Genomic DNA, 26,517 nt, shown 5'->3' with positions numbered 1-26,517 from the left:
AGGGAGGCTGAGGTAGGAGAATCACTTGAACCCGAGAGGCGGAGGTTGCAGTGAGCGGAGATCGCACCATTGCATTCCAGCCTGGGAGACAAGCGAAACTCCGTCTCAAAAAAAAAAAAAAGTACGTTAAACTGCTTCCTGCTTGCACACCCATTTTTGGGGGTCTTCTAGTAAAGTCCAAACAAGCACATTTCAGAAATTGGCAGTGTGAAATCTTTCAGCTGGAGAGACCTTAGTGATTATTAAAAGTAGCTGTACATAATCATTGTGCTTTTAAGTGCCTGCAAGCTTGCCAATGATAAATTGGTTTTGAATGTGTGCAGTAGTTCATACTAAATATGTATGTAAAAGTCTGGTTAAATCCAGCTTAATACATTTTTCTTTTAAAATGTACATCTCCTGATTTTTTTTTTTCTGTCTACAAGGAAAATATATACCATGATCTACAGAAACTTGGTAGTAGTCAATCAGCAGGGTAAGTTAATTTTGAGCATCGTGAATAAGTACTATAAAAACATTTTAAAGATATTTTTGTTTATGTGCATATATTTTATAATGGTGATTCTCTTTAAAAACTGCTTTAATTAAGTATAAAAATATGATACATTTATTAGAAGTACTTATAAACTAAAACAACATTATACTGAGGTTCTAATGTAAAGTTAAATATCCTGTTATATCAATTTAAGCCTTGGGATATCAGAGACCAGATTCTTATTGAAAGGTCTGTAATTTCAAAAGCTCCTGTTTAGGAGTGATCTACCTTGAAAATGTATCGAAAGGCTTTGAAAAATAATACAGTTACTTATGTGGGACCATGTATAAGGACGATGGATGGGTCTTCTTTGGTTATAGACAAAATTTTGTTTACCAGTTTGTGGAAGTAGAATTTTATGTCCATGCTTCCGGTACTTAACTGGTTATTTTTGGGTCACATCTCTCTTTAATAAGTTGATAAATTCATTGGGTTCTTGTTCCAGAAAGATGAACATATATATATACAAGGATATGTTGATAAATATTTCACAACCTACTTTCCTTGAGAAAAGCCCTGATTTATGTGCTTGCTGACTTCCCTAGTATAATACTCTCATTTTAAGGCTAAAAATGTAGAGTTGGAAAGAGAGGTGTACATTTTGCTTTTTTTTTTTTTTTTGAGATGGAGTCTCGCTCTGTCACCCAGGCTGGAGTGCAGTGGCATGGTCTCAGCTCACTGGAACCTCCACCTCCTGAGTTCAAGTGATTCCACTGCCTCAGCCTCCTGAGTAGATGGGATTACAGGGGCACACCACCATGCCCAGCTAATTTTTGTATTGTTACTAGAGACAGGGTTTCACCATATTGACCAGGCTGGTCTTGAATTCCTGACCTCATGATCTACTGCCTCGGCTTCCCACAGTACTGGGATTACAGGCATGAGCCACCCTGCCCGCTTCACAGCTGGTTGGAGCTGTCTCTAATACACTACACCCCTCCTAAAGCCCATTCTCGAACTACAGTTTAAATGCTCTTAGGCCAGCTGTAGTGGCTCATGACTATAATTCCAGCACTTTGGGAGACTAAAGCAGGAGGATCGCTTGAGCCCAGGAGTTCAAGACCAACCTTGGGCAACATAGTAAAATCCTGCCTCTGCAAAAACTAGAAAAATTAGCCTGGTGTGGTGGTGCATGCCTGTAGTCCTAGCTACTCGAGAGGCTGGGGCAGAAGGATTGCTTGACCCCAGGAGGTCAGGGCTGCAGTGAGCTGTGATCATGCCACTCCAGTCTGGGTGACAGACCAAGACCTCATCTCATCTCTTAAAAAAGACAAAAACAGAAAAACACCTGTCAGAAACTTGTTTAGTTCCTAGAATGAATTGACTTCCTCTATTCCATATTCAGATTTTATTGTGAAATTGCTTTGTTATACTGGTGTGTTGTTTGTTTTTGAGACAGATTGTCACTCTGTCACCCTGCATGAAGCGCAGTGGTATGATCTCGGCTCACTGCATCCTTCACCTCCAGGGTTCAAATGATCCTCCCCTTCAGACTCCCAAGTAGCTGGGACTACAGGTGTGCTCTACCACACCTGGCTAATTTTTCTGTATGTTTGGTAGAGACGGTGTTTTGCTGTCTTGGCCAGGCTACTTTCGACCTCCTGAGCTGAAGAGATTTTCTTACCTTGGCCTCCCAAAGTGTGAGGATTACAGGCATGAGCCACCATATCTGGCTGTTATACTCGCTTATACCTTTGTTACCTATGTCTTAACTAAGGTTTGCATTCTGCATCATACAGTATTGTGTTTTATTAATATGGTATTTAATAAATGTGTTGAATTGAATGCATATTCTTCCAAAGTTAGGATTTAAAGCCCAGGAAAGTATCTCCATTTTATCCAAGAACAAAAGTAGTTATTAGGCTGATGATTTGGCATTTTATTGCTTTAAAACTCTTTTTTTTTTTTTTAAGATGGAGTTTTGCTCTTGTTACCCAGGCTGGAGTGCAATGGCGCGATCTCGGCTCACCACAACCTCCGCCTCCTGGGTTCAGGCAATTCTCCTGCCTCAGCCTCCTGAGTAGCTGGGATTACAGGCACGCGCCACCATGCCCAGCTAATTTTTTGTATCTTTAGTAGAGACGGGGTTTCACCATGTTGACCAGGATGGTCTTGATCTCTTGACCTTGTGATCCACCCGCCTCAGCCTCCCAAAGTGCTGGGATTATAGGCTTGAGCCACTGCGCCCGGCCTGCTTTAAAACTCTTTATGAAATTGTACAATAGCTAAATATACAATTATAGTATTTGTATTAGTATTTTGAGTTTTCTGAAGTATATATCCCTGGTGTATTCATTCCTTCGTTTGTTTAAACTTTGGCACATTACTAGAAAAATTGTATTATTGAGATGGGAACTTATAAATTACTTATTTGCATTCTAAGTTTGATTTAGATATCAGTAGAATTAACTTCAGAACTCCTATTCCATGTTCTCAACTTAGTCACATCTAGTGCTTTTTTTTTTTGTCACCCAGGATAGAGGGCAATAGCGCAATCTCGGCTCACTGCAACCTCAACTTCCCAGGTTTAAGCGATTCTCCTACCTCAGTCTCCCAAGTAGCTAGGAATACAGGCACCTGCCACCATGCCCAGCTAATTTGTATATTTTTTAGTAACGATGGGGTTTCAACATGTTGACCAGGCTGGTCTCGAACTCCTGACCTCAGATGATCCTCCCACCTCAGCCTCCCAGAGTGCTGGGATTACAGGTGTGAGCCACCATGCCTGGCCTTAAGTTTTTTTTTTATTACATGTTTTTTACAGCATCTCTTTATACTAGTCCAAAATTCCTGAATAATGTAATCTATTATGTATAACTTAAGAAAATCAGTGTAATGCCTCACCCATAGTATAAAGAGAAAATTTATATATGACAATGCATAATTTCAAAATGTTAATGGCCCAGGGATGAATTCGCTATTAAGATGAATATATTTCCAAGGGGGTAGTAAAGGGTATTTGGTGATTATTGTCTGTATATCCCAAATCTAAAACTTTGACTTTTGAGCTCTGAGTCTGAATATCCAACAACAAATGACACCCGTGTGTCTGAATAACTCAGTTTGTTATCTTCCCATTCAATCTGTTTATCTGTCTGAAAGTTTCTCTTTTAGTGAATGGTACCACTCATTTATTCACCCAAGGTAGAATCTTGGAATACATCTTAACTCCTTTCTTCCTTGCATTTTATATCGGATGCCAGGTCTTGTTGGATTTTACCTATTTAATTTCTCCAGAATTTATCTTTTCAATGCCTTAATTTAGGCTTTAATAGTTTTTATTTTGTATTATTGCAGTTGTCTAATACAGGTTTTCCTGTCTCTGCCCTCTTTTTCTTTTATTTTGCCCAGAGGATTTGTCACTCTTCTGCTTAAAATTACCATATAGGGATTCATTATTGCCCTCTGGACATAATATTTTCTGTGAGCTAGAAATCAGTGTTATTTCTTGGACGAAAACCCTTTTTAATGGTGACTGGCTGCAGCAGTTGCCTTAGGGAAGATTCTGAAGTATCTGCTGGAAGAATGCAGTGATGAGGGAATGACGGCATGAGTCCTGCTTTGGCTAGACGCACAGGATCCTTTACAATCTGAACCTGCCTACATTCCAGTAATAATGAACTGGTTGTGGTTTCCTGCAACAGGAACTGTTAGTTTGCTTTTGGATACTTTTCCTTTTTTTTTTTTTTTTTTTGAGACGGAGTTTCGCTCTTGTTACTCAGGCTGGAGTGCAATGGCACAACCTCCGCCTCCTGGGTTCAGGTAATTCTCCTGCCTCAGCCTCCCAAGCAGCTGGGATTACAGGCACGCGCCACCATGCCCAGCTAATTTTTTGTATTTTTAGTAGAGACGGGGTTTCACCATGTTGACCAGGAAGGTCTCAATCTCTTGACCTCGTGATCCACCCGCCTCGGCCTCCCAAAGTGCTGGGATTACAGGCTTGAGCCACCGTGCCCGGCCGCTTTTGGATACTTTTTCACATGGCATTTTCTTGGTCTGGAATGGTCTCTCCTAGCACTATTTTCACATTATTCTACAAAATATTGCCTGATTCTTTGCTCCTCAGACCCTCCCTGTTCCTACAGAGTAATGTCTGTCTTTCTGCTAATTTATCTTATAATCTTTTGATGTCCTTAATTATTATTTTACTCTTCTACATTAAAGTTGAATTATTTTATTTACATCTGCAACATTTAGTGTGAGGGTGCCACCTGGAAAATACATGTTTAATGTTTATTGAAAGGTTAAATTGCATAAGGGTTTGTGTTAGACTGATAGCATTATCCACTAAATAGCCTTCCTCCCAGCATTATCTACTGAATAGCCTCTCTCCTCCCCACCAACCCCAGTTTCTAATTCTTTGTTTTTCTTTTTCTCAGAATCTTCAGACTCAGGTACATCTGTGAGTGAGAGCAGATGTCGCTTTGAAGGGGGGAGTGATCAAAAGGTAATCTTTAAATAAATTTTTTTCAAGTATAATATTATTTGAAAATTAGAAAGGTTATTTACAACAAATGAGTTTTAGCTTACTGGTTATGTTTAGTTTGATGTATTTTATTTTTTTCTTGAATGCTTAGGACCCTGTGCAAGACCTACAGGAAGAGAGACCTTCATCTTCACATTTGGTTTCTAGACCATCTACCTCATCTAGAAGGAGAGCAATTAGTGAGACAGGTATACATGAGTATTTATTTGACACATTCACACAGCGTTTGATGTTCTTTCTCTAATGAAATTAGTGCTTTTAGACTTAATTGTTCCCCTTTTTAGTTGAGATGAATGAACTTCTGAGTTTTTTTCTTCACTTAGCAGTATTTTTCTGGCTCACCACGACAGGCACAGTTTACTGTGTCCCACTGGAGTTTATAGTTAGCCAGTTCTGTCTTAAGATAATGGGAGGCAGGCATATAAACTCTATTTTCACCATTATTCTTAGTCACCTTAGCAGTTAAATTTTTAAATTGTTTTTAATAAATGATAATACATACCTATAAGTTTTAAACAAAAAGTAAATAGCATTTTCAAAATGAGGAGATAAAATAGCTGAAAACAGAAGAGAATGTACCTGAGGAAGTTGCAGTAAATAAAACTGTATGATTCAGATGAAAGAGAATGTCAGATCAGTGAAATAGAATAAATGAACCTAGACCAGAATCTTGTACATGTGGGCAGAAGACAGGAAGGGCAGAGGTGTCTAGGGCAGAGGTGGAACTAGAACAAATGGGTAGTTATTTGGAGAAAAGGTGAAATTACATCTGTACCTTATGCCAAAATGAATTTCAAATGAGTTTAAAAGATGAAAATAGAATACAACATATTTGAAAGACAGATAGTCACTTTAAATTTGACTATTAATATCTGAATTACAGGAGTCTCTTCCCCAAATCAATAAGGAAAACATTAAAAATTCAAGCTAAAAGGGCAGGCAGTTCACAAAAATTTCTCACAGTAAATACAAATGACTAATAAATATGGGGAGAGGGTGAATTTTGGAGATTTTAGCTTTACAGATAGGAAGAATGCAAAAAGAGTGTCCTTTCTGGTCTATCAAATTAGCAAAGATAAATTTTTACTCATCCTGTGTTTTAACACTGATACACTGTTGGTCTATACATTGGTATAAGTTGGTATAAATTGATTAAATTTTTTGGATTATAAAATGGCTTAAATGGCCTGGTATGGTGGCTCACATCTGTAATCCCAGCACTTTGGAAGGCTGAGGCAGCCGGTGGATCTCTTGAGGTTAGGAGTTTGAGACCAGCCTGGCCAACGTGGTGAAACCCAGTCTCTACTAAAAACACAAAAATTAGCCGGGTGTGGTGGCCGGTGCCTGTAATCCCAGCTACTCGGGAGTCTGAGGCAGGAGAATCGCTTTAACCTGGGAGGTGGAGGTTGCAGGTAACCAAGATTGTGTCATTGTACTCCAGCCTGGGCAACAGAACAAGACTCCATCTCAAAAAACAAAAAAGTTTAGAGTTCTTAACATTATCATAGTAACTCCACTTCTAGGAATCTATCCTAAGGATGTAATACAAAATTCAAAGAGTTATATGTAGAGATATTAATTACAGCATTATCTATAATTGCTGCCTGGCCAAGATCACCTTTTTTACTGTTTTTTTGTTTTGTTTTGTTTTGAGACGGAGTTTCGCACTTGCTACCCAGGCTGGAGTGCAATGGCATGATCTCGGCTCACCGCAACCTCCGCCTCCTGGGTTCAAGCAATTCTCCTGCCTCAGCCTCCCGAGTAGCTGGGACTACAGGCGCACAGCACCATGCCCAGCTAACTTCTGTGTTTTTAGTAGAGACGGGGTTTCACCTTGTTGACCAGGATGGTCTCGATCTCTTGACCTCGTGATCCACCCGCCTCGGCTTCCCAAAGTGCTGGGATTATAGGCGTAAGCCACCACACCCGGCCAATCACCTTTTTTAAAATTGGGAATACAAACATGATTAAGAACTCACATGCAGAACTTGTGATCTAGTTGGAGATAAAACATAAAAATCCTTATTGGGATGTAAAGTATTTGGGGAATTCAGAGGAAGAAGAGATGACTTTAATTAGATAGGCTAAGAGAGGGAAATGGAATGAGCAAAGGTGTGAGAGTTTTACCTGTTTCAGGCATATGGATAATATTTCATTTAATAGCATAACCCTATTAAATACTTACATATAAGGGTGCAGTGAAGACCTTTGCACATACATCCTTAACTTTTATGCTCTAGGATACAGAAATTGCCTGCAGAATGTTGTGTGATGTAATATTCTTACTGTATAAAAAGTCCTTTCTCAAATCTTTTTTACTACGTCATTTTAATTTTTGTCATTCTCATGGGTAAAGAAATGATAACATTTCACTTTGCATTTCCTTGATCCCTAGGAGATAGATTTTTTTTTCCCATTACTTAAGTACATGACTCAAGGTTTTTCATAAGTTTATTAGTCATTTCTATTTCCTCTGTGACTTGCTTTTTCCTGTTTCTTACTTAAAAAAAAAAATCTAGTCCATCTTGATTTGGTATGACCTTGTATAATATGAATATTTTTCATTATATATGTTGCAGATATTATCTTCGAATCTGACCTATGCCTTTTAACTTTTGTTTATGGCATTTTATTTTGCCATGTAAATCTTGACATGTCTAATCTTGATAGTCTTTTTCTTGAGGGCTTTGCAGTATTATGAAATACTTTCCCACCCAGTATTTTTTGAGATGGAGTCTCACTATGTTGCCCAGGCTGGAGTATAGTGGCGTGATCTCAGCTCACAGCAACCTCTACCTCCTGGGTTCAAGCGATTCTTCTGCCTTAGCCTCCCAAGTAGCTGGGACTACAGGGGTGCACCACCACTCCTGGCTAATTTTTGTATTTTTAGTAGAGACTAGGTTTCACAATATTGGTCAGGTCTCAAACTCACCTTGTAATCCACCTGCCTTGGCGTCCCAAAGTGCTGAGATTACAGGCATGAGCCATCGTGCCCAGCAAGAATGTTTTTTTATAGGTATTTGAATGGTTTTGTTCTTTATATTTAGTTCTTTAATTCACCTGTAATTCATTTTTATGTCTAGTATAAGTTAGAACTCTCATTTATGTCCAACAGATTTGGCTAATATTCTGACCCATTCAGAGATAATTTATTATTTAAAATAAAATGGACAGTTTTTACTGGTTTTGATTTCTGTTGAAAATAGAGTACTGAAGAGCCGGGCTCAGTGGCTCACGCCTATAATCGCAGCACTTTGAGAGGCTGAAATAGGGAAATCACTTGAGGCCAGGAGTTGAGACCAGGCCAGCCAACATGGAGAAACCCTATCTCTACCAAAAATGCAAAAATTATCCAGGCATGGTGGCACGTGCCTGTAATCCCAGCTACTTGGAGGCTGAGTCACAAGAATCACAACCTGCTAGGCGGAGGTTGCAGTAAGCCAAGATTATACCACTGCACCCCAGTCTGGGTGGTAGAGAGTGACTATGTCACAAAAGAAAAAAATGTGGGGTACTGAAGAAATTGAAACATTAAGAATGCCTTATAAGTAAATTAAACACTTTGGCTCTTTTGGGGAGAAAAAGATTGGCTCTTATATTTTAAAGTTCTGTTTTGACAGAAAAAAAAAATCCTAGATTGGTTAATAGAAACTTTATTAGCTGGATTAAATTATGATGTATGGAGATAAAATTCTGAAAGAAGAATAGAAAGCCTTTAAAAAATAGTGTTGTCAGCCTAGGCAACATGGTGAAACCCTGTCTCTACAAAAAATACAAAAATTAGTGAGGTGTGGTGGTACATTCCTGTGGTCCCAGCTACTTGGGAGGCTTGAGGTTGAGGTGGAAGGAGCCTACACGGCAGAAGTTGCAGTGAGTCGAGATTGTGCCATTGCACTACAGCCTGGGTGACAGAGTAAGACCCTTTATCATAAAGAGTACATAAACAGGCCGGGCGCGGTGGCTCAAGCCTGTAATCCCAGCACTTTGGGAGGCCGAGGCGGGTGGATCACGAGGTCAAGAGATCGAGACCATCCTGGTCAACATGGTGAAACCCCGTCTCTACTAAAAATACAAAAAATTAGCTGGGCATGGTGGCGTGTGCCTGTAATCCCAGCTACTCAGGAGGCTGAGGCAGGAGAATTGCCTGAACCCAGGAGGCGGAAGTTGCAGTGAGCCGAGATTGCGCCGTTGCACTCCAGCCTGGGTAACGAGCGAAACTCCGTCTGAAAAAAAAAGTACATAAACAAATAAATACATACCCATAGTGTTGTACTGTAACTCTTAGATTGAATAAAACTGTTAACTTTTGAAATTAAATTTATTGCAACTAAGTTTCTGTACAAACAGGTACTCAGAACAGCTCAATTTTCTAAATTACAGCACAGCAATTTGTTTTTTTTTCCTTACATATCCAGAAGAAAATTCAGATGAATTATCTGGCGAACGGCAAAGAAAACGCCACAAATCTGATAGTATTTCCCTTTCCTTTGATGAAAGCCTGGCTCTGTGTGTAATAAGGGAGATATGTTGTGAAAGAAGCAGTAGCAGTGAATCTACAGGGACGCCATCGAATCCGGTAATGTTCTCATTTTCAAGGACTCATACTGTTACAGTCTAGTCCTGGCAGTCCTAATAAGCATACTGGTAGAATGTACGTGTGTCTTATGAGATTGATGCAAAACACAGTACTAAATTTTACTTTAAAATAAAACTGTATTGATCTCTACCTCACAATATCTCAACCCCAGATATTGTGAGAAATGTGAAAATAGTGGAGTAACACTGGTATTGGTAAAATTAGTAGTAGTATTAGTCATTATCAGTATCACCCTGTATTAGAGAATATTTGTGGATGACTGGACCAATAGTACATTCAAATAAATTGGAGTATAGAGGAGTTTGAGAAATTTGAAGTTGTACTTTTTAAAAAAATAAAGGAACAAAACCAAAAATATAGTTCAGTTAGATAATTCAGCATTTTAAGGCAAATTTGACTGTTTAGAGTAAAACTGTCTTTAATTACAGCCATCAGCAAAAAAGTCAGCATAGTCTGAGCTTACCATTTGCCAGATAGGTCTAGACATCAGGTAAGTTCTGTTTACCAACACTGTGAAATACAGGTTTTTTATTGCATGGATGACAGGAGAGGATTGGTACTTTCTGAATTCCAAAATCTCAGTGAGCAGAATTTCTTAAGAGATGTCACTGAAAGAAGTTGAGTAAAAAATTTTTTTGTTAACAAGAATGCTTGACAAATGGAATATTTTCTTTTGTGTGTCTTTAAACAAGCTTATCCAACCCACGCCCTGTGTGGGCCATATGGCAGGATGGCTTTGAATGTGGCCCAACACAAATTCATAAACTTTCTTAAAATGTTATAAGATTTCTATTTTAACACTTTTTTTCCCTCACTCATGAACTATTGTTAGTGTTAGTGTATTTTACGTGTGGCCCAAAGCAATTCTTTTCCAAGATTGGATACCTTTTGGAAGCCAAAAGATTGGATACCTTTCTTGGTAATGTGGCAGTGTCTCGTCATTATTCTGAATATTGGTAATCATTGTGTAGGTCTCTAGAAGACGTAGGAGATGGAATCAATTGTGATAGTAATCCTAGTCTTTCACCTTGTACCTATTTTTGTTACTTCCTATATTATCTTTCTATTTTTCTCTTCCAAAGGAGTGACTGTATGAACCTACACCTGCCCTCTAGTTAGTACTGTATTTAACGGAGCTGTTACTCATGTAGACCGCTAGATGGCAGGATGAGCTCCTGCTCAGTCTGAGAGCAGGCTCTTCATTTGTAGATATTTTAAGTTTATACCAGATTCCATACAGTTGAGATGGCACTGGAGGGACAGTGGTAGTCAAAGTAGATAAGGTTCTTGCCTTCAGGGGTAGATAGATCATCAGTGATAAAAATGAAACATTTAATCAATCCAATGAAGAAAACAGGTTCTTGAGAGCAAGTATGTATGATCTGAAAATTAGATCCAATTAAAACTTGATGAGTACACAAACTACAAGTTTGGTTAAAAAGATAATTACTATATCCTGTCTGTCAATCTGTCTGTTTATTTATTGAGATTGAGTCTGTGTCACTCTATTATTTATTTATTGAGATTGAGTGTCACTTTATTGCCCTGGCGGGAATGCAGTGGTGCAGTTTGGCTCACTGCAACTTCTGCCTCCCGGGTTCAAGTGATTTTTGTGTCTCACCCTCCTGAGAAGCTGGGATTACAGGCGCCCACTGTCATGCCCTGCTAATTTTTTAATTTTTAGTAGAGACGAGGTTTCACTATGTTGGCCAGGCTGGTCTTGAACTCCTGACCTCAAGTGATCCGCCTGCCTTGGCCACCCAAAGTTTTGGGATTACAGACTTGAGCCATTGAGCCCAGCGCCCCATTTAATGTATAGTCTTTTTTTTTTTCTTTTATTTTTTTTCTTATTTTTTAATGTATAGTCTTTGTTTAAGTTATATCAGAATTCTAGCTGATTGATAGAGTCTTTGTTCTTGCTTTGTACCTGGACACTGCCTTGTGATCGATACAGCTTTGATGAGTGGAAGGTTTTCTGTTTTGAGTTGAATTAGATAAAACAACATGGACACACGTGGAGTGGTTTTAAGGAGAGGAGAGTTTAATAGGCAAGAAGGAGAAGGCAGAAGAAAGAAGCTCCCCTTTACAGAGATGAAAGAGGACACCTCGCATTCTGAGGATACCAGCCAGTTTTCTTGGGTGGCTGGAAGAGGTGGTGTCTGATTTGCATAGGGCTCAGGGGATTGGTTTAACCGGACATAATAGTTATGTAGCCCTAGAGAAAACTGGCCCTCCTACCCTGGTCATTAAGATGCAAATGCAGGGAGCAGTGCTGTTTTACATTCGTAGGGAAATGTGTGGGCTGGGAGCATGTTGTTAGGCACAGGTCCTAGCAAGGAGGGCAAGAGGCCAGGGTTATTAGGCTAGACAGGGTGCATTTTTGGAGCTGTGGAAAAATCTTCTAAGGACTCCTTTTCCTTTATTTCTTAATAAATAAAGGAACCCACATTATCAGAGTGGAGTAGAACAGTATTTCTTTTTTTCTTTTTGTTAGCCCTGTCCCGAATTCTCTTTTAAAAAATCCTATCTGTTAAAAATCTCTCGTTTTCCAGGCTAAGTCCCTGGTTGTTTTTTGTTGTTGTTGTTGTTGTTGTTCCTAGTTGTGAAAGCTTTTAGTAGGGCCAGTTTTTTTTTTTCTCCTAATTCCCCTCATTTGAGAATGTGGTAGTCATCATTGGGTGTTATTCACCAGTTTGTGAAAGTGCGTTCCTCTCCCATCTTTTCTTTCATTGGGGTTTAATAAATTGTGGGAAACTAAGACTGTTCTAGACTGTATACCACACAGTTTATGTTATGATCTTTTGTCATAGCTATGACTGGGGGTTTTAAAAAACTTGCTTCTACAACTGTCATTATTGAAATTGAAACAATTCTAGGTATTTCTGACTACAAAAATCTAAGATCTGGCCGGGCACGGTGGCTCATGCCTGTAATCCCAGCACTTTGGGATGCCGAGGCAGGCGGATCACGAGGTCAAGAGATTAAGACCATCCTGGCAAACATAGTTAAACCTCATCTCCACTAAAAAAAAATACAAAAATTAGCTGGGCGTGGTGGCACGCGCCTGTAGTCCCAGCTACTCGGGAGGCTGAGACAGGAGAATTGCTTGAACCTGGGAGGCAGAGGTCGCAGTGAGCCGAGATCGCGCCACTGCATTCCAGCCTGACGCCCGGCAACAAAGCAAGAATCTGTCTCAAAAAAAAAAAAAAAGAAAGAAAGAAAGAAACAAAAATCTAAGATCTTTGCAGAGCAAGCCTAGCTGATGCTTTTCAATTTTTTTTTTAAAGGTAATCAGTTATTTAATTAGATTATTAGGACATTTAAAACACCAATTTGTGAGGATAAATTCCATTTGTCAGGGCAAACACAGATCGCAGATAGCCCTGGAGCTGAGGAATAGCTTTGATTTTTGGTAAAACTTGTGAGTCCACAGCTTTCTGATCAATCTTGCTCTGCTCTGTTATCTCGTATTTCTCTTTTTCTGTGTCGAAGATCTCACCTTCCTGGTGTCTGGGCTTCCGCAGCTTCTTCTTCTTAAAATAAGCATCAGTAAGATGTTTTGGGATTTTTACATTGCTGATATCAATTTTGGTTGAGGTGGCAATGACAAATTTCTGGTGCGTTCTTCGTAGAGGAACTCGATTGAGGACCAGAGGTCCAGTCACAAGTAACAAGCCACTAGCCAGCTGCTTCAGGAAAACCACCCTCTTGCCCCTGTGGCAACCAGTGAGGATGATCAGAATGGTCCCGGGGGTAATGCTGGCTCGCAGTTTTCTCACGTGCTGACTAAAGGGTTTTTTGCCGTGGCTCAACAGCTTTCAAGGCACATCTTCAGTAGGATAATACCTAGGCATTTTGCGAAGTTTAACCACCCGGGTGCCGCCGTTTTTGTCACCACCAACGGGTTTTGTAACAGTTGCAAGAACCTTCTCTTTCTTTTTCTTTTCAACCTTGGATTTAGCCGCTGAGTACTTCCTCTTGTACAAGGCTTTTCTGGAATACATGGCAGATCGGGAATACCTGCCAATTCCTCTGACAAGAACAGGATTGCGGCTGCAATGGGGCTTCCCCTTCTTGGGCTTTTTTTTAGCCTTGAGGCTAGCCTTTTTCATTTTGCTACCAGCATCAGCCTTCTTGGCTTCAGGTTTCTTCTCTTTAGTATCCGGCTTCTCAACTTTTTCACCGGCCATCTTGCAAGATGGGAAAGAGAACTAAGGCCTCAGTTTCCGGTCTATATCCAATTTTTTTTTTTTTTTTTTCAATTTTTGAGAGTCTCTCACGCTCGTTGCCCAGGCTGGAGTGCAGCAGCATGTTCATGGCTTACTGCAACCTCAACTTCCTGGGTTCAAGCAATCCTTCCTCCTTAGCCTCGAGAGCTGGGACCTCAGGTGTGTACCACCATACCTGGCTACTTTTTAAAAATTTTATTATTATTATTTTTTTTTTCCAGAGATGAGGTCTCAGCCTGTTTTCCAGGCTGGTCTGAAATTGCTGGGCTTAAGTGATTCCCCTGTAGGCTCCCACAGTATTGGGATGACAGGCATGAGCCACTACTCCCAGCCTAATGCTTTTGAAACATACAGTATTTAATAGTTTCTGGGGCATTCTTTTGTGAACATGAGCCAAAACTTTTTAAAACCACTCCCAATTGCATTTTTTTACGAGTTGGCAAACTTTCTGCAAAGAGCCAGGCAGTTAATTATTTGGGCTCTGCAGGGCCATGTTTTCTGTCACAGCTACTCAGCCCCACTCTTGCAATGCAGGAGCATCCACAGACAACAAGTAAACACATGGGCATGGCTGTGCTCAAACTTTATTTATACAAATAGTGGGTGATGGGCCACAGGTGCAGACCCCTAGCACGGAGTATGTTTTCTGAGACTTAATGTTTCTTGTGATTTACTCCCTTATTCTAAAATTAGTGCACTAACGACTTGAGTTGAAGTATTTGGTTTGTTGGGTTACTTTGTTAGGGATGTTAATTGTATCCTAACTTGACTTGTGATTCTAACATGATTGTCAGCAGAGCCCTTGTTAGGAATTAGAGCTGAAGCTTGATGAATGTTTTTACTACTCTTTCCTAACATGACTCTACAGAAGTCTTTTGACATCAGAGGCCATAAATAATATGCTTTGTTTCTGTTTTTAGAACTAAGGTAGATATGGAAGTCATTTAATCTAAGGTCCTTTTCTAGATGAAGTAGCTATAGCCTTTAGAAGTTAAATGATCTGGGCTGGGCACAGTGGCTCATGACTAATCCCAGCACTTTGGGAGGCTGCGGTGGCTATCACTGTGGAGTTCAGAAGTTCAAGACTAGCCCAGCCAACATGGTGAAACCCCATCTCCACTAAAAATATAAAAATTAGCCTGGTGTGGTGGTGGATACCTATAATCTCAGCTACTTGGGAGGCATTGCTTGAACTCTGGAGGTGGAGGTTGCAATGAGCCTGCATTGCTCTATTACATTCCAGCTTGGGCAACAGAGTAAGACTATCTTAAAAAAAAAAAAAAAAAAAAAAGTTAATTGATGTGCCTGTGTTAAATTAGCTACATAGTGGCAAGTGTAGAATAAGTCATGTCCTGACTGCCAGACTTTTTCTAGTTGTAGCCTAATGGACGCTCCTACCTTTAGACACTGACAGCAAATATGGGCCTGAAGGTCTTATTAGATTCTTACGCTATTTGTCCAAGTCCTGAAATGAGGCATCAGATGAGCAGCTACAGATATTTTTAAAATTTTTTAAAGGCTCTTTAAAGGAAATTTCAAAGTTTTAGAAAAACATAAGTATCCATGACTTCAGATGTTTTTCTAAGAAAAAAAACCATTAAGTACCTTGTGTTGTGTCTTATTACTTACATTCTACACATGTGGACATATAAAGATGAGTAAGACAGGTCTTTGCTCAAAAGTATATATAATTCATATGAGAAACATGCCTACAAAATTATGTTTTGCATAATTTATGTGTGAGGCTATGTAATTCAGTATTCTACAAGTAGTAAGGTTAATTAAAGGTGAAAGAGGGCCGGGTGAGGTGGTTCATGCCTGTAATCCCAGCACTTTGGGAGGCCGAGGTGGGCAGATCAGGAGGTCAAGAGATTGAGACCATACTGGTCAACATAGCGAAACCCTTTCTCTACTAAAAATACAAAAACTAGCTGGGCGTCGTGGTACGCACCTACGGTCCCAGCTACTCAGGAGGCTGAAGCAGGAGAATTGCTTGAACCTGGAGGCAGAGGTCGCAGTGAGCCGAGATCGCGCCATTGCACTCCAGCCTGGGTAACAAGAGCAAAACTCCGTCTCAAAAAAAAAAAAAAGAGGTGGAAGAGCCTTTTCAGTTATGATATTGACAAAAAGGCTTAGTCAAGAAAAGATGAATAGGATTTTGAAAGTGAAATTACTCTAGTGAGGGGGAAGGTGTGGAAGTTGAAATGCCAAGATTAGTTCAAGAAGCATCTAGATCTGGTGGGATTGTTCGTATTTAGTAAGGGAGGAGAGATATGTAGTTGAAGACAGATGAAGATGTTAATATAATCACACTGTCTGTACCTTCAGTGCCAAGAGGCTTTGGGTTTTTTTCCCTTTATGCAGTGGAGTTTTGCACAGGGAAATAATGTAGAAATAACCTTGAAACCTTAATCTAGTGTCAGTGTGCAGGATGGATCTGAGGAGGAAATAGAGGCATAGGGATGAGTTAGGAAACTGTTACACAGGCCAAGAGGTGATGTTTATTAAGTTATATATTTTTTCTTATTTTAGGATCTGGATGCTGGTGTAAGTGAACATTCAAGTGATTGGTTGGATCAGGATTCAGTTTCAGATCAGTTTAGTGTAGAATTTGAAGTTGAATCTCTCGACTCAGAAGATTATAGCCTTAGTGAAGAAGGACAAGAACTCTCAGATGAAGATGATGAGGTAGTATTTCTTCCCCTCTCTAATTATGTTGGAAAATTATTAAATATTTTCCATGTTCATTGAATTTGAGAATGAAATCATAATATATTCAGATTTCACTTGAAATCCTAGCCTCTTGATTTGTTCAGACTAACGTATTAGTTTGTAGACTTGAGGATTTCATAGTTGTTCATAATTTGATTTATATTCTTATGTTACTACTAATGCCGAGAAGTCAATAGGCCTCAACGATAATGGTCTGTTCACTTTTAAAAATATTTAATTCAATTACTGTTTTAATATTAACTTGCTTTTTGTAAAAGTAAAACATGCATACAGTTAAAGTCAAATAGTACCCTCAGAGATCTGTTTCCCAGAAGTGGCTGCCTTCTGCATTTCTAGCCATTTTCCTGTTATTTAATATCTCCATATTATTTATTTATGAAATAAAACCACTGAGCTGAATGTTTCGTTTTATTCATCCTAAACATCCTTTGTATTGACTTTTCCCATTGTGGGTGAGGATTTCTCTCTCTGTTTTTTCCCCCTTTGCAGTCACTCACTCTATTTGATGTCATCTTAGACTTTCTCATATATTGTAGTACATGATATTTGTTTAGGACTTCTTACTAGGAAGTCTTCCGGTAGAAGGAAAAAGCGTAACGAATTGATGCTAACGAATTTGTTTTATTAGGTATATCGAGTTACTGTGTATCAGGCAGGGGAGAGTGATACAGATTCATTTGAAGAAGATCCTGAAATTTCCTTAGCTGTAAGTATATATCTACTTTTTTAAGAAATCAAAAAATTGCATTAAGGTCTATATGAGGAAAATATGTCTGTCCTATTTTCTGAAATGAGCTGATTTTTATAAAGTTAAAATGTAAAGTCTGAATAAAGCATTTTGCTTTTATTTGTTGTGGTGAAACTTGTAGCTATAATTCTTATTTTTAGGTGCTGGAATTTGAACTTTATTTTTTATTGTTTTTGTTTTGTTTTGTTTTTTGTTTTTTTTTTGAAACAGAGTCTTACTTTGTCTCCCAGGCTGGAGTATAGTGGTGCAATCTCGGTGTACTGCAGCCTCCACCTCTCAGGTTCAAGCGATTCTTGTGCCTCATCCTCCAGAGTGGCTGGGATTATAGGTGTGCACTGTCACGCCCCACTAATTTTTGTATTTTTAGTAGTGACCAAGTTTCACCATGTTGCCCAGGATGGTCTTGAACTCCTGGGCTCCAGTGATCCACCTGCCTTAGTCTCCCAAAGTGCCAGAATTACAGGCATGAGCTACCACACCCAGCCAAATGTAAACATTTTTATTACTGATTTTTATTATAGAATGTGGTAGGTTTTGCCATTTTTGTTCTAAATATTGCCTTTATTATAATTGAATAGGAAATATATTTTTTGAGTTATAAAGTTACTAATTATCCAAATGCAAAGATGAAAATATGTTTCCAAAATTTTTGTTGTATTAGAAAATAATTTAAATAACTAGTTGAATCATTTGGTGTCAAGTAGCATAAAATATTTTAGACTTTTTATTTTTTTAAGTCTTTTTATTTATTTATCTTAATCTATTTTAAGACCCACTAAAATTATTTTAGATACTGATCTTGCAATATATTAGACTTTTTGATGTCCTTTTACTCCCATATTGCAAGACCTTTTTCTTTGGTTTTATGAGCTGTGAAAACCCCCTTCTATAATTTGAAAAAAATCAATGTTGAAGAATAAATAGTCTCTATCTTTATTGCTCCTCTCTTATGTCATTTGTGAGGCATGACTTAAGAGGTTTTCACTTGGAAAATGTCCTCAGGCAAGAACCATGCTTCAGTTATGGGAAGAAAATAGGTTATGTAAAAAAGCTGGGGATATGGGAGAGCTTGTTATCCAAATTGCGTGGTGGAAAGGTTTGTGTGATAAAACTTAGAGAAAAGAAAGAAGCATTGAGCAGTTACAGAGATGAGAGAACACAGGAAAGGATAGACAAGTAAAGGGCGGCATACGTTATGGTTAGTGGCCAAGGTTGATAGGTTTTAGCGGCAATACTCGCTGTAAAAATGTTTTAGCGTTTCTCTTATGGATGGAGTTAGGGAATACTCAGTTGAGCCATGGTTTTAGAGCACTTCTAAGGTAGTTCTAGTCACTGATGGATTAGGAAGTCTTTCTCTACGAGGCAGGTTTCATCCAGATTTATTGGATGGACTAGCATCTAGGGTTGAGCCTTTAAGGGAGTTGAGGTTAGGCTGCATTACAGAGTCAAAGATCCCATATAATTGCTTCAACTAAAGGAAACAACTGTAATTGTATCCTGAAACAGATAACTTTATAGGTACATGATTAATATCACTCTGAATGCATTTTTAGTTTAGAATTTTTCAGGTTGGTATGGGTAAAAAAAAATGGGTGTGTGTACTCTCTAGGAGACTGTTACACATTGACTGTTAAAAATCTGTTTTGTATATAATTGAGACATATAACATGACGTTTTGACACATGTTAATAGTGAAATGATCACTATAGTCAAGCAAATTAATATAATTCATTATCTTGAATAGTTACCTTTCTTGTGTGTATGGTAAAAATACCAAAAATCTACTCTTTTAGTAAATATCCAGTATACCAATATATTACTAACTATAGTCTTCATGCTGTACATGGTGAGTATGTTATATGAAACACTGAATATTGAACTGTGTGGTATATTTTACCTTAGACATAGCAAAGTTGCTAGCATTCTTGTGACTAGTAGTTGAAAGGTTACGGAAACTGACTGTGTGTCTTATTTCATTGAAGGACTATTGGAAATGCACTTCATGCCATGAAATGAATCCCCCGCTTCCATCACATTGTAACAGATGTTGGGCCCTTCGTGAGAACTGGCTTCCTGAAGATAAAGGGAAAGATAAAGGGGAGATCTCTGAGAAAGCCAAACTGGAAAACTCAACACAAGCTGAAGAGGGCTTTGATGTTCCTGATTGCAAAAAAATTACAGTGAATGATTCCAAAGAGCCGTGTGTTGAGGAAAATGATGATAAAATTACACAAGCCTCACAATCCCAAGAAAGTGAGGACTATTCTCAGCCGTCAACTTCTAGTAGCGTTATTTATAGCAGCCAAGAAGATGCGAAAGAGTCTGAAAGGGAAGAAACACAGGACAAAGAAGAAAGTATGGAATCTAGTTTGCCCCTTAATGCCATTGAACCTTGTGTGATTTGTCAAGGTCGACCTAAAAATGGTTGCATTGTCCATGGCAAAACGGGACATCTTATGGCCTGCTTTACATGTGCAAAGAAGCTAAAGAAAAGGAATAAGCCCTGCCCAGTATGTAGACAACCAATTCAAATGATTGTGCTAACTTATTTCCCCTAGTTGTCCTGTGTATAAGAGAGTTATATTTCTAACTAATTAACCCTAAGGATTTAGACAGCATGAAATTTATTTACATATATCCAAGTGAGAAAATGCCGCAATCCATGTGGATTTCTTCTCTTTAGTGTAATTGACCTACTTTGGTAGTGAAATAGTAAATACTTACTTTGAAGAAAATTTCACTTCTGTGTCTATTTTATATTTGGGGTTTTAACATAATTTGAATTGAATAGTTCATTCTTTATCATAAGCCCAAATTTTAAGTAATTTCGACTCTATCTTAAATGAGAATTATCTATTTTTTAAAATATATATATATATGGCATTTAAATGTAACTTATTTAGTACCTTTCATGTAAAGGGAAATTGATGGAAAGATTTAGTTAGTTTTTTTGGTCTTTTTTTTTTTTTTTTTTAAGACAGAGTATGACTCGGTTGCCCAGGCTGGAGTGCAGTGGCACAGTCTTGCAGTCTTCACCTTCTTGGTTCAAGCAATCTCCTGCCTCAGCCTCCAGAGCAGCGAGGATTACAGGCACGAGCCACAACACCGTCTGATTTTTTTGTATTTTTAGTAGAGACAGGATTTCACCATGTTGGCAGGGTGATCTTGAACTCCTAAACTCAAGTGATCCACCCGCCTCAGTCTCCCAAAATGCTGGGATTATAGGTGTAAGGCACCATACCTGGCCTCAAATTTTAGGTGTTATTAAACCTTCTGATCTTTAGTTTCTGTCTCCAAAATACTCTTTCGGTTAAAAAAAAAATGGCTCTTATATTTGGTGCTATGTAAATAAAAATGTACTACTCTTTTTTCTTTCTTTAAGAGTTCTTGTTTTTACAATAGAGACAGGGTCTCCTTATGTTGTCCAGGCTGGTCTTGAACTCCTGGACTCAAGAGATCCTCCTGTCTTGGCCTCCGTAAGTGCTAGGTAGGATTACAGGTGTGAGCCACCCCACCTGGCTGTAAAAATGTACTTCTTATTCTCCAGCCTCCTGTATAAACTCTAGTAAGGGATGGGGGTAATGATGCTACCAGTGAAAACAGCTACCATTTACCCATAAGACAAAACTTTTTAAAGCCTCCTGAGTAAAATGTGGAATTGTCTTGGGAATCTAACCTAGTATATCAAGCCCTTCTTCACACAAAAAAATCTTTTCGGGATTTAGTGGAACCTGTTGCTTCCCCTAAGTTGGAAAACAACTGTAGGACACTCCAAGTCTTCCTGGGCTGGGTTACTTGGGGCCCAGCCTAGGCTTCAGACTTTTGCTTAAGGCCAGTTTCGGAAACCTGTGAATTCAGAAAGGTTAATTCAGAAATTTGATCAACGGAGTTGTTTAACAACTAACTGGAAAGATTGCAAGTTTTTTTTCTGAATTATCCAGAAATTATGCATCCTTTTCCTTCAAGAATGACAAGGTCAGAATGTGGAATTCCAAGATACCTCTTGACTTCCTCTCTAGCTCCATGTTTGGTCAGTGGAGGCCCACGCGAGCTCAGCATGCGTACTGAGAAGTGTTAGTGTCTTTCAGAGCCAATCTACCCTGGTCACGTCACGGTGTTCATCTGCAGCTACTGCATGGTGTTCAGATTGTGTGAATCCAAATGTCATAAAAACTTTAGAAGTGCAATTCTCGAAAGGTTAGGTGTACTAAAGCATTCAGTAAAGCAACTGAGAATAATGAGTTTACAGTGGATAATTCATTTGAATTTGAAAAATATAGAAATGAACCTGTCAAATACCAGCAAGAACTGAAGAATAAAATTACTGATGCAGCGAAGACAGATGCAAAGATCAAACAATTGCAGACTAAATTTATAATGGACAAACCGAAGAAAAATAAAGGACTACAGAAAGTTCAGGACATCAAGGAAGTCAGGCAAAACTCATCTTGACCCCTCTTGCAGGCAAAGGAAAGCAGCTGGAAGAAAAGATGGTACAACAGTTACAACAGGATGCAGTCATGGAATAGGTTTCCTAAAAATCTCATCTGTAACTACTAATATATTTACATTTGAAAATCTCTTTTGGAGACTTAAAATTTCTAAATTATTGATTATTATTTTTTTTTTTTGAGACAGTCTTGCTCTGTTGCCAGGTGCCAGTCTGGAGTGCAGTGGTGCGATTTCAGCTCACTGCCACCTCCACCTTCTGGGTTCAAACAGTTCTCCTGCCTCAGCCTCCCAAGTAGCTGGGACTACAGGTGCCGTGCCTAGCTAATTTTCTTTGTATTTTAGTAGAGACCATCTTGGCCAGGATGGTCTCGATCTCATGACCTCGTGATCTGCCTGCCTCAGCCTCCCAAATTGCTGAGATTACAGGCGTGAGCCACTGCACCCAGCCTGATTTATTTTTTCTATAAGGGCACTGAAATGAAAAGTGATTTAAAAATCACCTACGTTGCTATCTATAAAACCTCAGATAATAGGCATATTAGATTGCATCTCATTGGTAACTCTCCACTGATAGATACGTTTATGTAAATCATGAAATTCTGTTTATAAATGCAAAATTGAAATGTGGACATAAAATGGGTATGCCGTTTGGTTAGCGATACTAGGCTACATTTATGTAATAACTAATGACAAAATTCAAAAATGTATGACTAGTGATAGACATAAAATTTTCTTAGCAGTAAAAATGCCCTTTATTATAGAAGGGAGGATATAAGGAATCAACAGTTTGTATGAAAATAGCTCAAATCATTTATTTTGAGTTTAATATTTCTTGTTTTGGTTTATTAGCATTTTAGAACAAAACGGCCTTATATAATGAAGCCTAGTTTGCTGGACGGTTTTGACCTGGTTTAACTGTTCTGACATAGTTGGGAAGGAGAGCTGACTAACCTTTGCCTGAAATGACGCTATATAATTTTTGCTTTGGCAAATACTCAGTTCTAACTTGTGATTCCTGGTAGAACAAGCTTTATATTTCAAGTCTAGGAATGATCTAGAAGGAGATGTATCTCAGTGCCTTTTAAAATTTGTTGTGTGGTTTTCTTTTTAAAAGCCACACAGTAATTTTGGAAAACAATGTATGGGTAGAACATCTGTCCAGTATTTTACGTGAAATCACTTTTTTTAATTTTTTGAGACACAGTCTTGCTCTGTTGCCAGGCGCCAGGCTAGAGTGTAGTGGCATGATCTCAGCTCACTGCAACCTCTGCCTCCCGGGTTCAAGCAATTCTCCTGCCTCAGCCTCCCAAGTAGCTGGGACTACAGACGTGTGCCACCACGCCCAGCTAATTTTTATATTTTAGTAGAGATGGGGTTTCACTGTGTTGGCCAGGATGGTCTCGATCTCTTGACCTTGTGATCTGCCCGTCTCGGCCTTCCAAAGTGCTGGGATTACAGGCGTGAGCCACCACACCCCGCCTACAAAACCACTTTTAATGGGTACAGAAATTAGGAGGAATAAGTTCTGATGTCCTATTGCACAGTAGGGTGACTATAGTTAATTATTGAATGTTCTTGCTACAAATAAATGATAAATGTTTGAGTTGATGGGTGTGCTAATTGCACTGATTTGATCGATACACATTGTATCTGAAACAGTACATGCGCCATAAATATTTACAATTATGTATCAGTTTAAAATTTTATGGAACATTTATAATGTAAAAATATCAAACTGTAGATTAACTTCTTGATTTATATTTAAATATGAATCTTAAGCAAAATAGTGAAAATAACTATCTGGTTTAGTGTTTTTCTCCCATATGTGATTTATAGATACTTAGAGTAAAATCAACTAAACTGTAAGCATAGAATAGGCCGCAGGGATAATTTTGCACAGCAGTTTTACTAATGGTACATTGTTACATTGTTGCTTAAAAAAAGACACACCCACACATTGACTTATGAAACCATTGGCCAAAGGGATTAGTACTTTACCTTTGGAGTTCCTCAAAGCCTTATTTGAAGTTGAACCAAGTAGAATCTTTTTTCCTGAGGAGTGTAGCATAAATGTGATTATAAACATAGTACACATAAGATACATGTATGCAATGACTGCTGTTTATACAGAATTTAAATCTGCAACAACATGTTTATGGGTTATTAAAATTATCTAAATTCTTAGATTCTGTGTAGTACACCTGTATTGATTTACAAATAAATGATTTATTAAGTGATTAAGAATTGTTTTAAGAATGCGATTATTTGATCTTAAACAATTTTTTAATGAGTTAAAATGGAAATTGACTATCATATATTTGGGTAACAAAAGGCACAAGTCTGAATATGTTTCTGGAATGGCTATGCCTGCCCCCTTTAGAAATACAAATATCATTGCGCAGCTTGAAGCAGTTAGGTGTCTCCAGTGAGAGCAACTTGACAGAATGGTGTTCCAAGTTAGTAGGAGTAAGAAAGGATTTGTTCACCCCCTGTCTTCGCTTAGGTCACATGGCAAGCTGGCCTAAGTGATCGTGAATGGTCTATATAGCTGGGACAGGGAGGGGAGTTTGGGCTAGCCACTGTGCCACTTGTCAGCATGAAAAGCCAGATTGTAGTTGCGTTTACCTGTCTGCCTCGTCTTTGAAAGTTCTACCAAACTGGGAACCTCTGATTGTGATACACAAATGTTAAGTGCTCAGTAAGAATTTACTAAATGAAAGCATTGAGACCTGAGTCTTGAAAGCTGGCTTTGGCTGGGCGCGGTGGCTCATAATTCTAGCACTTTGGGTGGCCGAGGCAGTCGAAATCACCTGACGCCGGGAGTTTGAGACCAGCCTGACCAACATGGTAGAACCGCCTCTCTACTTAAAATACAAAAATTAGCTGGGCATGGTGGCATGCACCTGTAATCCAGGAGGCAGGAGAATCACTTGAACCAGGAGAATTACTCGAACCAGGGAGGTGGGGGTTGTAGTGAGCCAAGATCATGCCACTGCTTGGGCGGTAGAGTGAGACTGTCTCAAAAACCACACCAAAAACAACAGCTGGCTTTGGCTGGGAGCGGTGTCTCACACCTGTTATCTCTGCACTTTGGGAGGCCGAGGCGGATGGATCACAAGGTCAGGATTCTGCCTAACACAGTGAAACCTGTCTACTAAAAACACAAAAAATTAGCCAGGTGTGGTAGCAGATGCTTGTAGTACCCACTATTCAGGAGGCTGAGGCAGGAGAATTGCTTGAACATGGGAAGTAGAGGTTGCAGTGAGCCAAGATTGCGCCTCTGCACTCCAGTCTGGATGACAGAACGAGACTCCTCCATCTCAAAAAGAAAGCTGGCTTTGAAGCAGGAGCTTCTGGGCCCCTAAGCCAGAGGCGGGTAGCTTTTACCATCATATAATTAAGATTTTTAAAATCCTTAATAAAGCTTTTATTGATTGAGATGAAGTCTTGCTTGGTGGCCCAGGCTGGAGTGCACTGGCATGATCTTTGCTCACTGCAACCTCCGCCTCCTGGGTTCAAGTGATTCTCCTGTCTCAGCCTCCCGAGTAGCTGGGATTATAGGACCCCCTTTTGTAATTTTTGTTTTTCTAGCATAGATGAGGTTTCACCTGTTTGGCCATGCTGCTCTCAAACTCCTGACCTCAAGTGATGTGCCCTCCTTGGCCTTCCAAAGTGCTGGGATTACAGGCATGAGCCACTCTGCCTGGGCTAATTAAGTGTTTTAAAAATAATTGGTGTGTAGGTCTAAGGCTTATGATGATTAACCAGAAGTTGTTAATGGGATTGTGAAAAGTTTGTAGTTGACCTTTATGGTTGGATGCTGCATTACATTTTTATTTGATATTTACAAAAAATATTTCTTCATTTTAAAAATTGTTTAAAAGTTTGTGATCATATTGTCTGCCATGTAGCCAGCTTTCAGTTATATATAATAGGGACTTTGTGACATTTACAAATAATACTTTGAGATAGATATCTGAAAGTACCAGCACATGAAAGGTGTTCAGAAGTAGCAAATTGTAAAATTAACTAACAAACAAATGAAAGGCAACAGAAAATAAAACCAGAGCCATAAAGCAAGCATATGGGAGGCGTGTTCAGTAACTTGCTCATAATGCATCTGAAATGATCGCTGTACTTAAATATTGTTAGAGTAATAGGATTTTGAATAAAAACCGTAATTGATTGTCTTTAGGTGAGGAGTGGTACTGAAACATACTTGAATTCCTATTGCTTTCCTTTAAAGCTCTGCTTTAAAGACTTAAAAAAATATATATATATATAGGATTTACCTCTCATCTGTTTGAATCCTACAATCCCACATCTCTGCTGTCTTCAGAACGCTACAACTTAGTTGTCCAGCCAACAGCTTAAAGCCAATTTATCAAAATAGCATCTTTCATAATTCCAAGATTTTACTTTTGTTTGTTTTGTTTTGAGATGGGATCTTGCTCTGTCACCCAGGCTGGAGTGCAGTGCTGCAAACATGACGCACTACAGCCTCAACCTCCTAGGCTCAAGCAGTTCTCCCACCTCAGCCTCCCAAGAGGCTGGGGACCACAGGTGCAAGCCTCCATGCTCAGCTATCTTTTTTTTTTTTTTTTTCTCCTGTGACAGAGCCCTGCTCTGTCATCCAGGCTGGAGTGCAGTGGTGCAATCTCTCAGCTCACTGCAACCTCCACCTCCCATGTTCAAGCGATTCTTCTGCCTCAGCCTCCTGAGTAGCTGAAATTACAG

General features: G+C 39.0%; 1 protein-coding gene and 2 pseudogenes across 16 annotated transcripts in view; 2 read left to right on the top strand and 1 right to left on the bottom strand.

Moving 5' to 3' along the window:
* The window catches only part of MDM2 (MDM2 proto-oncogene), a 34,443-nt gene extending 10,422 nt beyond the window's left edge, over window positions 1-24,021 (top strand). For 8 of the 16 annotated variants that reach the window (XM_078336102.1, XM_078336099.1, XM_078336106.1 and 5 more), the window contains 7 exons: window positions 426-475; window positions 4,915-4,982; window positions 5,113-5,209; window positions 9,437-9,597; window positions 16,380-16,535; window positions 17,209-17,286; window positions 19,311-24,021. In XM_078336102.1, the coding sequence (XP_078192228.1) occupies window positions 426-475; window positions 4,915-4,982; window positions 5,113-5,209; window positions 9,437-9,597; window positions 16,380-16,535; window positions 17,209-17,286; window positions 19,311-19,886 (1,186 nt within the window). In that variant the 3' untranslated portion in view covers window positions 19,887-24,021. Of the gene's footprint in view, window positions 1-425; window positions 476-4,914; window positions 4,983-5,112; window positions 5,210-9,406; window positions 9,598-16,379; window positions 16,536-17,208; window positions 17,287-19,310 lie in introns of all 16 variants that reach the window. The other 8 variants (XM_054238299.2, XM_078336098.1, XM_078336103.1 and 5 more) reach the window with 1 other exon arrangement.
* LOC100415257 (large ribosomal subunit protein eL6 pseudogene) lies at window positions 12,910-13,828 on the bottom strand (annotated as a pseudogene).
* LOC144577588 (putative ribosome biogenesis protein RLP24 pseudogene) lies at window positions 21,304-21,911 on the top strand (annotated as a pseudogene).
* Window positions 24,022-26,517: the final 2,496 nt, after the last annotated feature.

The sequence above is a fragment of the Callithrix jacchus genome, chromosome 9 (assembly GCF_049354715.1).
Source record: "Callithrix jacchus isolate 240 chromosome 9, calJac240_pri, whole genome shotgun sequence".
Lineage (NCBI taxonomy): Eukaryota > Metazoa > Chordata > Mammalia > Primates > Cebidae > Callithrix > Callithrix jacchus.
Note: the sequence above shows the minus strand (reverse complement) of the source record. Positions and strands in the feature narration are given on the sequence as shown.